Genomic DNA, 12,140 nt, shown 5'->3' with positions numbered 1-12,140 from the left:
GGGACGGAAGCACGCCCAGGAGGGGCTGAGGACCCAGGCTCAGCGGGGCTGGCCGGCTGCGGGGCCCGGTGGCGAGAGCGGCCGGAGAGAGGCGGCGGCTGCGACCCCCGCCCCGGTGCTGGGGCCGCCACGCACCAAGGCGCAGCCCCGCGGGGACCGAGGGGCGGTGCGGCCCCAGCGGCTGCGGGCGGCGCGCGCGCCCTGCTGTCGGGAGCGCGCCGGGGAGGCTGCGGGCGGCGGCCATCTTCTCTCCACAGCCGGCTGATCCCCCAGTGCAAGTGAAGCAGCCCCGCCAGCCCCCTCCTCCGCTCCCTCCCTCCTCCTCCTCCTCCTCCCTCCCACTACACTCAGCCGCTGCCGCCGGTCAGAAAGGGGGCGACCGGGGAAACGAAGGCCGCGGGGCGGGGAAGGCGGCGGCGGCGGCGTTGGGGGGGGGGTGTTAAGCCGGGCCGGCGTGAGGGGAGCAGCCCCGCGGGCGGCGCTCGGCGGCGGGCGGGGGGGCTGCGGGGTGCCAGCCCGGCAGGTTCGTGCCTCCCCGGGGGGCTCGTGCCTCCCTCCCCGGGGCCGGCGGCGGCCCTTCCGCTCACCCCTGCCGACCGCCCCCTTTGCGGGGTCAGCTCGGGGGGCCGGACCCCGCTCTAGATGGGATAAGCTGTAAACATGTTTAGCTTTGAAGGGGATTTCAAAACAAGGCCCAAGGTGTCTCTCGGAGGAGCGAGTAGGAAGGTAAGGAACGGCGCCGGTCTGTCTCCGCGGTTGTGTCTGCTTCCCTCGCCCCCAGCCTGCCTTGCCTCCGTGCATTATCGTTGTTTTTACCGTTGGGCCTTCAAAAATGGGGGTAGCTATGACTAAGGTTTAGCAGAGAGAGAGAAGTCGTCACCTCCTGATGATGTGTTTATCTCTGATCTCCCTGGCTCTGTGTTTGTGGTTGGTTTTGGTTGTTTGGTTTTTTTTGGTTTTTTTTTTTTTAATCAGGCCACGCACCCCCTCGCAGTCTCGTAGTGTAGTGAGAATTGTGGGAAGCGAGGAAGTGTCTCCTTAGCTCGTCTGCCCCGCAAGCAGTGCGGTTTGCTGGGGCCGGTGACACCTCCCGAGCCGTTCGTCTCCGGGGCTCCCGGGGTGCAGGAGGGAAGGACTCGGCGACCGCTCGTCATCTCTCTCCAAAAGGAGGGTCTTGCGTGGGGGAGCAGCCTCACACAGCTCGAGATCAGTGCAAATATCTGGGGGAGCCTTCATCCTCCTGAGTGAGGGTTGTCGGGTCACACGTTTAGCTTTTCTCTGTCAATTTTACGTTCAGTCAATTTGTCGCGTGCAGGGTGAGCAGCAGTTAATTGTCTGCTGTACCAGACTGCTGAATCTCCTTGCATTTATTGATGGGAAAGAAGTGAAACGGTTTATTTAGGTCTCGCTGATTGGCCAGGGTGGTCATATGTCACAAGAGAAAGGACGAAGTGTTCTTAGAAGTGGCCTGGTTTGTAAGGGCCACTTTGACTCACTGATAAAATACTTATACCTCGTGTTATCATTGGACGTGATTGTGTGGGAAGCTGCCGAATGTTTTCATTAGTATTTTTAAATCTTAACGGGCAAAATAAGTCTTAAGTTTTGTTATTGTGCACTGTAAGCAAGTTTGGTTCTCTGAAACTTTTAAGGGTTGGCAGTATACTTACGAAACTGAGCTAAAATACTGCACTATGTGATATTAAAATCACAGTGAAGTTTGCGTTTTAGTGTATTCCCTTACATAATTTACGAAAGAGAATGTGTAACAGAACTGCATTTAAATCGTGCAGCTTTTCATGTGACCTGTCTTCTGCTTATCTGAAGGCGTTTCTGTTCATTAGCTTACATACAGTGGCATTACATGAGTCAAAAATACAATAAATACTCCCCAGTTGAAGCAGGAATTGGCAGAATATGCCCTGGTCCTTGAACACTTTAGGTACTTTGCAACTTTTGGCACTGACTTGCTAATAGTGTTACTTGCAGAACATGTTTAACTTCTGTAGAAGTAAACAACCGGCATAATATTTTCTTTTACACCTACTGATTTCTTTGTGAAAATTCAGCAGAATTCTATCTATTTTAATTATATGGGACAAATTGATTAATGTTATACAGGGCTAAATTTCCAAGGGCAAATATTAAAAGGTGAAGGAAGTAGAAACTGAAATTGATGCCCAATGCAGAGATTGTATTTCATGGTCAGATTGGTGCTGACTGGTCTGCGGATTTCACTGTTTTACACTGGTACACTGAAGTGCTTGTGCTGCATCAGTGCAAATCAGTGGGGGCTTTGGACATTGTAGAATGCCCTTGAAATAGCTGCTTATTTTCAGAAACTATGTACAGTACTAATGAAATAATTTATTTAACAGTATTAAGAATTAATTCTAAAAATGCAGTTTACCTGAACTTCTATGTAAACACCCTACAGCAGAGATTGGTGTGACAAATGTTTACGGGGGTTGCACAAGCAATGTCACAGGCTCCTTGTGATCACATTTCTCATATCTATAGGCTTCAGTTTTACAGAAGGCTGAATTGTAAAATTCAGCTTTTTGTGCACATGGGAAAAAAAAAATTTGCTCTTTGACAAACCCCCTTGCCCTTACAAATCTGTGTAATTTTAGAAAGGTACAGTGTATAGTTCCAACCCTCCACCTCTGCGAAGCTCTGTTAGTTAGCTGGATGCGTAGTACTGCCTATTTTGATTCCTTTGGTGGAGTAAAACACAACTCGGAAATGCTGGTGGAATCTGTATGCAGGTTGCTTAATGGTAAGAATAACTCTCTACCCAATTTGGGTGAGTTTCCCAAATGTTGCACCTTTATAAATGCATTAGCAAAACACTCCAGTATGAATGCAGGGACTCCAGTTTGTGGAGATAGTCAGTGCTGAAGATGCTAGCAGCGTCTTCCTGAAGTGGATACAACTAGACCAAAATAAACCGTCACCACACCTGACTATTAAGAGAGTTGGTTTACTCCTGTAATTGCAGCTGCAAACAGTAACCATGTTGGTCGTGGGTCACATGTGTTGATGCCCTGTCTGACATCACCACCAATGTCTGTAGTGTCTCGTTAGGCCTCACGAGGGGTTGACTTCAGTAAGTCCTATCAGTATAGGCACAACGATAGCAATATAGCTGGGGACTTGTGGCATTATGGCAGTTAGAAAGGTACTGAATCTAGTGTGCTTTCTCATCACTAACTTTTATGGCATTTTTGAATTACAAAAACAGAGAGCTTCAGGTCTGTTTTTACACTCTCTGTCTTACATTCACATGCATTATGATGGTCTGAATTGCAGACACTGTAGAGAGGCTCTTCAACCAAACCTTTTGCCAAAAAAGTAGTCTTCAATTATAACTTTTTTTTGTTAAATGTTAAAACAATGTTCGTGAAATTATTATCCCTGTGACTGATCCTTTCAGAATATTATTGTAACATTTTAATCTTGCATGGTACATAACTGTGAAAATACAGATCATATTGTCAGTGTTTGGTCTTTTCCCTCCATATCTAATTTCAAAAATCTGCTGTTCCATTTGGACTATTTGTATTAGTTGTATAAGTGTTTGAGGGTATAGATACCATGTTCAACTTAAAATGAGATAAGTTTTTGTGGGTTTTTGTGTTGGTTTTTTCTTTTTAAATTTTTGGGGGTGTTTATTGTCACCTTTAAAACATGGTTCCCTGCTTTATGAGGCTCTTCAAAAGATATTTTCAGATTTAGTTTTAACTGCAGCTGGCAAAACGTATTTTTTTTACTTCTGAAGTAAAATAGCCTCCAAAAATGAATACTGTTATTGGAGTTCAGTACAGGAAGGTCTTGAATTACTCATGGACTTTTTGCACAGGACAGTAACTGCTGCCTAAAAGGCTCTGGCTGCAGAATTTCTGTGGTGTGTTAGGCAGGAAAAAAGAGGTGCATCTGAAGAGTTGGTTTGGGTGCAGTTCCAGCTGAACTAACCCAGCTTTGCAGTGGACTGAAACAGATGGTCCTTCACCTAGGTGATTGCCACTATATCCTTTGTGCCCTGTAGAGTGAACATATTTCTTCAAGGTGGAGTGTCACCATGCCTTCTGGTGGCAGCTGGCAGCTTTCACTAATTTTAATCGTGAAGTTGGACTCTTGGTGGCATAGTGCAGAATCTGTTTAACAACGTGAGCTTGATTTGGTATAGTCAGGCCTAGTATTCCTTTATTAATTTTATTAGCGTTCAGAAAAATACTAGGTACCGGTCCTTTAGTACATCCATACAGGGGGATCCCCGTGCCTGTGCAGAGATGTACAAGGGGCTCTGTGGCTCCACGTTATTTGTTCAGGTTGTTATTTGTTTCAGGTTGTGAAATGTATTATTGACATCCTGTAAGCCTTTAACAGGAAGACTGTTAAAAGAATATTATTAAGTCAAATTTACAGTATCGCTTCTATATCTAAAGCATGCTTTTATAAATCCCAAGGCTGTTTAAAATAGAGTATTTTAAAATTATAATACAATATGAGATGTCTTTTTAAAAAAACTTCCTTTTCAGGAGTTTGTAATATAGAGAGGTTAGCACTGTCATGAAAGTGAAAGTGAAACCAACCTCACTGAGTTTCTTTTTGGCTTTTGGTTTTGTTTTTGTGGAAGACATGGCAGATTGCTAATGAACAATAGTGATGACTCATCTGTATTTTAAAAAGTCTCCTTAATTTCTTTTAATATGGACATTTTTAATAATCAACAGTCTTCAATTTACAAAGTTTGTTTATATTTTATTTTAGTAGTTACTGATACTCTTCCTTAAATTAATAGCATAACATTAAGCATTAGATTCCTGTATTTTTTCCCTCCCACTCTCAGCTGAAGTACAGAGATGGAACCCCAGAAGCACTTTGCTCTTTATTTTCTGTATTCTATGCATGAAATAACTTCTCATGGAATAAAAATTAATGCTTTAAAAATAGTAGGCTGTAAAATTGCTGGTGTATGGAGAGATCTGCACTGGTTGGGATTGCTTGTGGTGATACATGTCTGTAGGATTTAGGCAATGATGGGACAGATTTAAAAAATAGTTTTGTTTCTCTCTTACTGATTAAGGAAAGTTGTTAGTAATCCAGGAAGGAAGAATTACTGTCATCTTATATCTTATTTGAGCCTAAACCAGGTCACAATGGGAATGAAATGATGCTAGGGATTTGTAGTACAGGATTTCTAGACTACAATTACAAATTTACAATTTATTTTTGAATGGTGGAAAAGAATTGCACTGCCTTGCTCCATAAGACCTTTGTCCCATAAGGCACGTGGGGTAAATCCTTCTGCAAGTACATACCTCATTCTGAGTCAGAACTGTATGTTGTTCAGAACATTGAAATGTCAAAGCCTGAGTCTTGAAATACCCTTTGAATTTCAGATCTGTAGCATGGAAACAGGATGAGACCATCATGTTGTAAAATAATGACTGTCAGTAGGAGGCTTTATAATTAATGTATGCTAGATTCTTGTGGATTTTTTCCCTCTTGGTGACATTTAAAATTCTCCACATTTGAAAGGAAGCTACGAATGCTGGAGTTGTAGTTAGCTGACAGCAGTGATTACACTGTTATTTTCAGTTAGGTGCTATTTTCTGAAATTCAGCCCTGAAGTTCCTACTTCTATAGATATATTTTTTCCTGCTTTTTTTTCTGAGAAAATGAAAAGTCACTCACCTACAATGGTGTGTACAATATACATCGTGAAGATCACAATACAGACAAACTGAGAGTAAATTTAAGAGCAGTTTGCATTGCATTTGGCCTCTAGAGCCTCCAGTCAAGTCGTGGTTCCACTGTGTGTGGCTTTGTAGCTACCGTGATAAAGGTGCTTCCAGATACTGCCTACCTCCTGCAGTAAGATTTGAGCTAAAATGCTGAGGTGTTTTCTAGCAAGCACTGTGACATTGATTTCAGTAGGCCAGGCTTTCCCTAGCCAAATGCCACTTTCTCAGCATATTGTAAGTACTTTAGAATACCTGCTTCTGGAAGATGGTCTTCTCTACATGTAAACTTAATAATCAGAGATATGAAGAGTCACAAACTGTTTTAAAGCAGAATTTCTCAAGCTGCTGAACATGTTTTCCTCAGTCTGGCTCAAGTGTGTGTCCAATGGAATTTGAGGTGTTGAGGTTCAGTTCAAGACATTGTGAGTCTTCTAAAATGCTAACTTATTTTAATATTCAGAAAAACCAATTGGAATTTATCTTGTCTAAAGTAATGCTGGGAACTAGAACCATTGTCAACTAGAAACATGTTAAGACATTCCCCAGTTTAGAGGGGGGTGCCTCCTAGTGTCTGTGTTTGTTCTGTACAAATAAATGCTACAAAATCTTTTTTATTTGTTGGACTTACTAAATACTTGCGTTGGAAGGAATTTTATTCTATAAATTGCTTAGGTCACTTAATTTTCTTCGGGAGTTGTTACTGATGTATATGTGGTTCAAGCTAAATTGAGCTGAAAAGTCATGTTCCTCATTTTAAGGAAAGAAAAAAGACAAAAGTTCCTGGGTTTTGTAGATGAAAACCATACAAGATTTTATAACTGTCCCTAAAAGTTAAAAGATCAAATGTGTATTTGCTTTTCCATAAAAATTTCCTAAAAGTTATGCCTTGTACTTTGCATTATCTGTTGTAATGTTAAATGGAATAGCATTTGCAACTAAAGAAAGAAAATAAACCCCTGTGGTTTACAAATAAATATCAAAGATTTAATAATAATATTTAATTTTTTTATCATGTAGTTTTTAAAAATGCGCTTGGTGTTTAGACAGTACCTGAAAATAATTAATTAGTTTTGCCTTTGCATCTATCATAGTTAGGTTTTAAATTTACTTGCGTAGAGCTAAGATAGCTTGATTAATGTGACTGTCCGGAGGTGTTCAATGTCAGATTTTAAGAGTCAACAAATACTACAAGTGTTTGGAAAAATTCAGTTATGTATACTTTTTTCCTGAATCTGAATTTTGAACCAAGAGTGCTGAAAGTTTATCAACACTTTCAGTGCAAAGTGTTTAAAATGAAGCACAAATGACAATTCTTTTTGTATATTGTTGATGTTATTCAGTCTTTGTCTAGATACATAGTCTTTGTCTCTGTAAAGGGTAGGACTTGTGTAAACATACTTTTGCAACAAAATAGTGTATTTCAGAAAAATGAGGACAAGAAAGCAGTTCTAATTAAAATATTTTTTTTTCATTGTGTATTTAACTGGAGTTTTTGAAGCACTGATATTGACGTTGTTACACTGTCGGATGTGGCTATTTAACATGAACTGGTCTGTTACAGTAGTGGTGCGATTGAACTCTGCAATGATAAATAGTATGGTACATAGTTTTATCCTGATGTATAATTTAACATTTCAAATACTACTTAACATTTCTTTGATGGTAGTCACCAGCTTTCCTTTCTGTATACTGTCCTCTATTTGGTTCCTTGTTTTCACCTCTTTCCACCCCCTTTCTTACTCTTTGAGTCATCATCCGTAATGTCACATTGCATTTTGCTGACACATACCGTTTGTTTGCTTTCTTGTTTCTTTGTGTCATATATTTCACATACTTGGTGAAGAAAACTTCTCAAATTGGGCTTTCTATGGTCCTGCAGTCCTGCAGATTGCGTGTTAGAGCCTGAGGTTGGCTGTCTTTACCAGCATCTTCTGTTGGAGGAAGGAGCAGACAGGAACGGGGCTGCTAGTAATCACTAACCATGGCATGAAACGCACAGTGTATTCCCTGGTCTGTGCTTTGGAGGAAAGACTACATCATAGAAGGTGTTAGGAATTTGATTCAGTAAATGGCTATTAGCTCCTTTTGAGTTTGGGCTGAAGGAGTCAAGATAAGCTGATCCTTCATTCTCCCTAAAATGTCTGACTGCTTACCTTGATAGGTAGACTCGATACCTGACATCTGCCTGTCAGGCAGGTGAAGAAAGAAGATAGCATGACCATCACAGAAATGAGGCAAGGAAGATGGGGAGTAGGAACAAGCAAGGTGGGATCTTTGGAAGTTACCGTCAGGCAATCTTGTACTGTGAGCTCTGGCTATAGGTGGGCAGGAAGAGGTGGTGGAGCAGTGACTGTAGCTGTGAGTGCTCACGTGACCGTACAGATGGGAGCTGTCAAATGTATATCAGTTATCCTAACACCATTGTCATTCACAGCCAGCCACAGAACAACAGCTACTGAGTTCAGGTCTTTTTTCACTGTGCTGTTTATTAAGAGGCAAGGCAGGGAGGATTTGAGAGGTGACTCTGCAGTTAGCTGTCTTTAAGAAATAATTTTCTTAGAATGCCCCTTGTAGGCAAACAGCATTATTTAATAGCTCTTTTCATATCTTTCCCCACAGCAGGTTTATTGTGTGTTTACTATTACTTTTTAATTTCTGAAGAGACATTGTATTCCAGTTGGGTTGAATAACTCTGAAGGAGGTATATTTTTCTTGCACTTAATTTAAATACATTCTTTAGTCATTGTTACAATTCCATTCCTTTGTTTCTGATCTACCTGTGTCTTGTGGACAAGAACAAGAGTATTAATTGACCCATAATAATTTTTCAAAGGTGAGATGTACTTACCTGCGTATTTTGTTCTTTGTCTCAAGACAGTTCCTCTATTGTATTTAATTTATACCTTAACAAGTTGGTGTTTTTCTTTATAAATACTCAAGGCAAGTATGTGTCATGGACCAAATACTTAGTTTTGCCATTTTAAAAAAATGGATTGGTTTGAAGAGTGCTTGCTTTGAAGAGGCCCAATTCCTGTTCAAGGCGAAGCTGGTGATACACTAAGTGAGGATATGCTGCCCTGTTATATCTCTCCCCCCTCTCCAAATACTTAAAATTATTTGTTTCTGATAAGCTCTCTGGCCGCTTATTTTCCTTTATCTACCAATCCCTTGTATTTACTGTGTTTGTATTTTTTTTGTACCATACTCTTCTCCACTCACATGTAATAATTTGTCTTCCCTTTTCTGTATGTTCCTTTGCTTTGTCCTTCAATCTGCACAGCAGTGTAAGAACAAATCCAGCAGCATTGCTTATAAGCAGAAATGCTCTCTGCATGGCACTGCCAGGAGAATGAAACTCTCCAAGCATACTGAAGAGAAGTCGCTCTGATCACTTCTAAATGGGAACATTTTACTGTCGTCTTTAATGTAGTGGGTATCAGCTGTTGAAAAAGAAGTAATCTATTAAAGTACTGAAACTTCAAGAAATAACCAACAGATGGCTTAATTTAGTACATTTTGTCTTTTGTGTGTGTGTGAGATCAGAATCTCTTGCCTCACGTTACCAAGCAGAACTGGAGCCTTTCCTGTTGCTTGAGAGGAGATGCATCATCTTATGTATGGATTTTGTTATGATTTGTTTATACTGTGTTTAACACATTGAAAAAACCCCTGTCTTTAGAGGGCAATAGCTGTAGTTAGTGGTGTCTTTGGCCATAAATACTGTCTTTAGAGGAAAAGATGGTTAACCTTCTTGTGGGATTTTTTTCCTTTATGCTTGCTCCAGGAAATGATCCAAAATACCCAATTTTAAATCCCTTTTTTGCATCTATGTTTTTCTTTTTTCGTTCTATCTTGGTGGTCTGCATTAAAGTATTTTCTATCCTAAATAAACTAGGGGAATCTTGCTTCCTCTGTTTTGTCAAAAAAGAAATGCAGAAGAGTTTTTCCCTCAGTTTTGTATCTGCATATAGTATTGAAAATATTCCAGCACAGCTGTTTTAGATGTTGTTAAATATTTTATAAACATTTGTATGCCAACTTCAAATTTATTTTTATGTATTCAGATACAATGCATTTTCAGTTTCAGTGCGTTTTATTTCTTAACTTCTCTAGAGTAATAAGGGCATACAGAGAAAAAGGAAGTAGTTATGTGTCATAGAAGTGAAAAAAGAAAATAGTTTCCTTAAATCTATTGTCTGTTTTAGTCTGGATTTGGGAAGGTGCCAGGACACTTTCAACTCTTACTGTGTGCAGTGGGAGCTGAATACTCGGCATCCAGAAGCAATTATTTTGAGTATTTTCTTGGAAATTACACAGAAACATCCAGTAAGAGATTCTTGCACATAAAGCTGTGTTTATATTTTGTAATCTTTGTGTCCTGATTTAAGATTGGGGTTTAAAAGCTAATGCAGTCTTTCTATTGTAATAGTGGTGTTCTTTAGAGGCCTCATGAATACTTTAGTATTCTTTTTGTCTGTTGGAGAGATTGCTGTTCTGAAAGTTTCAGTTTGTAGCCTTAATTTGGGTGAAGAGTTCAAAATTTTAAAAGAAAAAATTCCTATCATTTATGTTATATAAGTCTGTTTTGACATCTTTTCCGGACAAGTTTTGAGGAAAAGGATAAGTAAATGTAAGAGGTTAATGCTTTTTTGCAAGTTAGACAAAAGCATGGGGCTTTGGAACGATGTGCGATTACTTTGAATGTGCCACAACTTGCTGTACACACCTGGGCCAATAACTTAAGTACACTCCAAGCAAGGAAAACACTCGATAAACATTTGGGACTACCGGGTAGGACTGGGACTGTATTGTGTTTCAGCTTCACCATTTTTAAGTGGATGATGATTGCCTAGATTATTGAGATGCTGAGAACACAAACCTGGACAGGGGTCTGTACAGTTTGCTGCTGTTTGCCTGTCCCTTTTCTTTTTACATAGCTTCCCTCTGTGACTATGCTTTTGAGGGGGCTGCGTTACATGTATTTATATGAGTGGAAAATTATTAACACTTACTTTTCTCCAGTGTTCGCTGTATTATATATTATGAACAATCCCCAAAGTGAGGTCTAGATTAAACATCATGAACACATTTGAATGGTGTGTTTGAATTAAAATGCAATTGTGTCTTTATTTGTGCTTTATAGGAAGAAAAGGCTTCTCTCCTGCATCGTACTCAGGAAGAAAGGAGAAAACGAGAGGTAAAGTAGGCTGTAAGCATTTGCATGCACACCGGATTTTTCTGTGATGTAGTAAACTTTTACAGCCCAAGTACTTTGTCCTGCTGCAGGTGTACTTCGCTCAGGAATGTTTTGTTTCAGTTTCAAGTTCTATATAGTCTTCCAGTATACTAGAATTGACAAACTGTTTGACTGCTTTTAAGATGCTTCCCAGAAGTGATTGTCACCTCAAAAGAAGGTAGTTAAGGGTGCACTGGTTGCAAAGAGAGTTTTCCCTTTCATTTAGGTGTTCATTTGATCTAGTCTTTGAGAAGAGACGGGTATTTTGATAGTAAATTGCATTTTTGCCTTGTCCTTTATCTGTTACTGTGGGTTGGTCCTGGATAACTGTATTCTGCTCCTGGTTTCTTGGATGACCTTCAGCAGTTAATTCCCCAGTGTGTGCCTCAGTTCTGGCGGGGGTAACATCGCAAATATGATACATGAATGCATCCTAAAGTACTTTAAAATCGCCTGGTAATTGAAGACCAATGAGAAGCAGTTGTGAGGCTGATACGTGAGGCTTTAGGAAATCTTGCTGGTTTGACATCCAAGCTTACCACCATGGATAATTCAATCTGGAATAACGTAAAGGAGGAATAGGCATTGAAAGGAAAAATACAGATTTTAAAACATTAACATATGTGGCAATGTGAAAATAAAATTTAGTAATATGGAGTTCAAGTGAATACGTTAATGTTGTCATTTTTTTTCCCGTCTAATATAAGCAGAAACAATTTTGGTCTTAAAAATTATTCAAAAAGTGTAACTATGTAGTTTTCATGCTAATCAAGAAAACATTGCTGTTTGCCCCTTATAGATGTGTTTGACCCTTGCTAGATTAAACAGGTTCTGCAGTGGCCCCTCTGTTTCTGGGGACAGTTAGTGCTATTTTTGCTTTCCAACCTGGATGTATAATTATGGACCAAGTTTAAGTATGAAGTTACTAGGATTTCACCAGTTAGTTCAGAATGGTGCATTATCAATCAAATTTATAATCAGTGAGTCCTTATCAACACATTCAAAAAGACTTTTTTGTGCTTCATAAACTTTTTGCCTTATATTGAAATACCCCATTCAGTTGCTCAATTCTGTCTGCAGAGCTGACACAGAGTCATGTACTCATATCTGTGTACATACAGAAAATCATTGTGTGTATGTGTGTGGCATATATT

At 40.0% G+C, this 12,140-nt stretch overlaps 1 protein-coding gene across 2 annotated transcripts in view; it reads left to right on the top strand.

The window, feature by feature from the left end:
- The first annotated feature begins 212 nt into the window (after positions 1–212).
- The window catches only part of UBE3C (ubiquitin protein ligase E3C), a 79,307-nt gene continuing 67,379 nt past the window's right edge, over positions 213–12,140 (top strand). The window contains exons 1-2 of one of the 2 annotated variants that reach the window (XM_064445023.1): positions 213–726; positions 10,894–10,947. In XM_064445023.1, coding sequence (XP_064301093.1) covers positions 661–726; positions 10,894–10,947 — 120 coding nt within the window. In that variant the 5' untranslated portion in view covers positions 213–660. The remainder of the gene's footprint in view (positions 727–10,893; positions 10,948–12,140) is intronic. The other variant, XM_064445022.1, reaches the window with a different exon arrangement.

The sequence above is a fragment of the Phalacrocorax carbo genome, chromosome 2 (genome assembly GCF_963921805.1).
Source record: "Phalacrocorax carbo chromosome 2, bPhaCar2.1, whole genome shotgun sequence".
Lineage (NCBI taxonomy): Eukaryota > Metazoa > Chordata > Aves > Suliformes > Phalacrocoracidae > Phalacrocorax > Phalacrocorax carbo.
The sequence above is the reverse complement of the archived record's forward strand: the minus strand, read 5'-3'. Positions and strand labels throughout refer to the sequence as shown.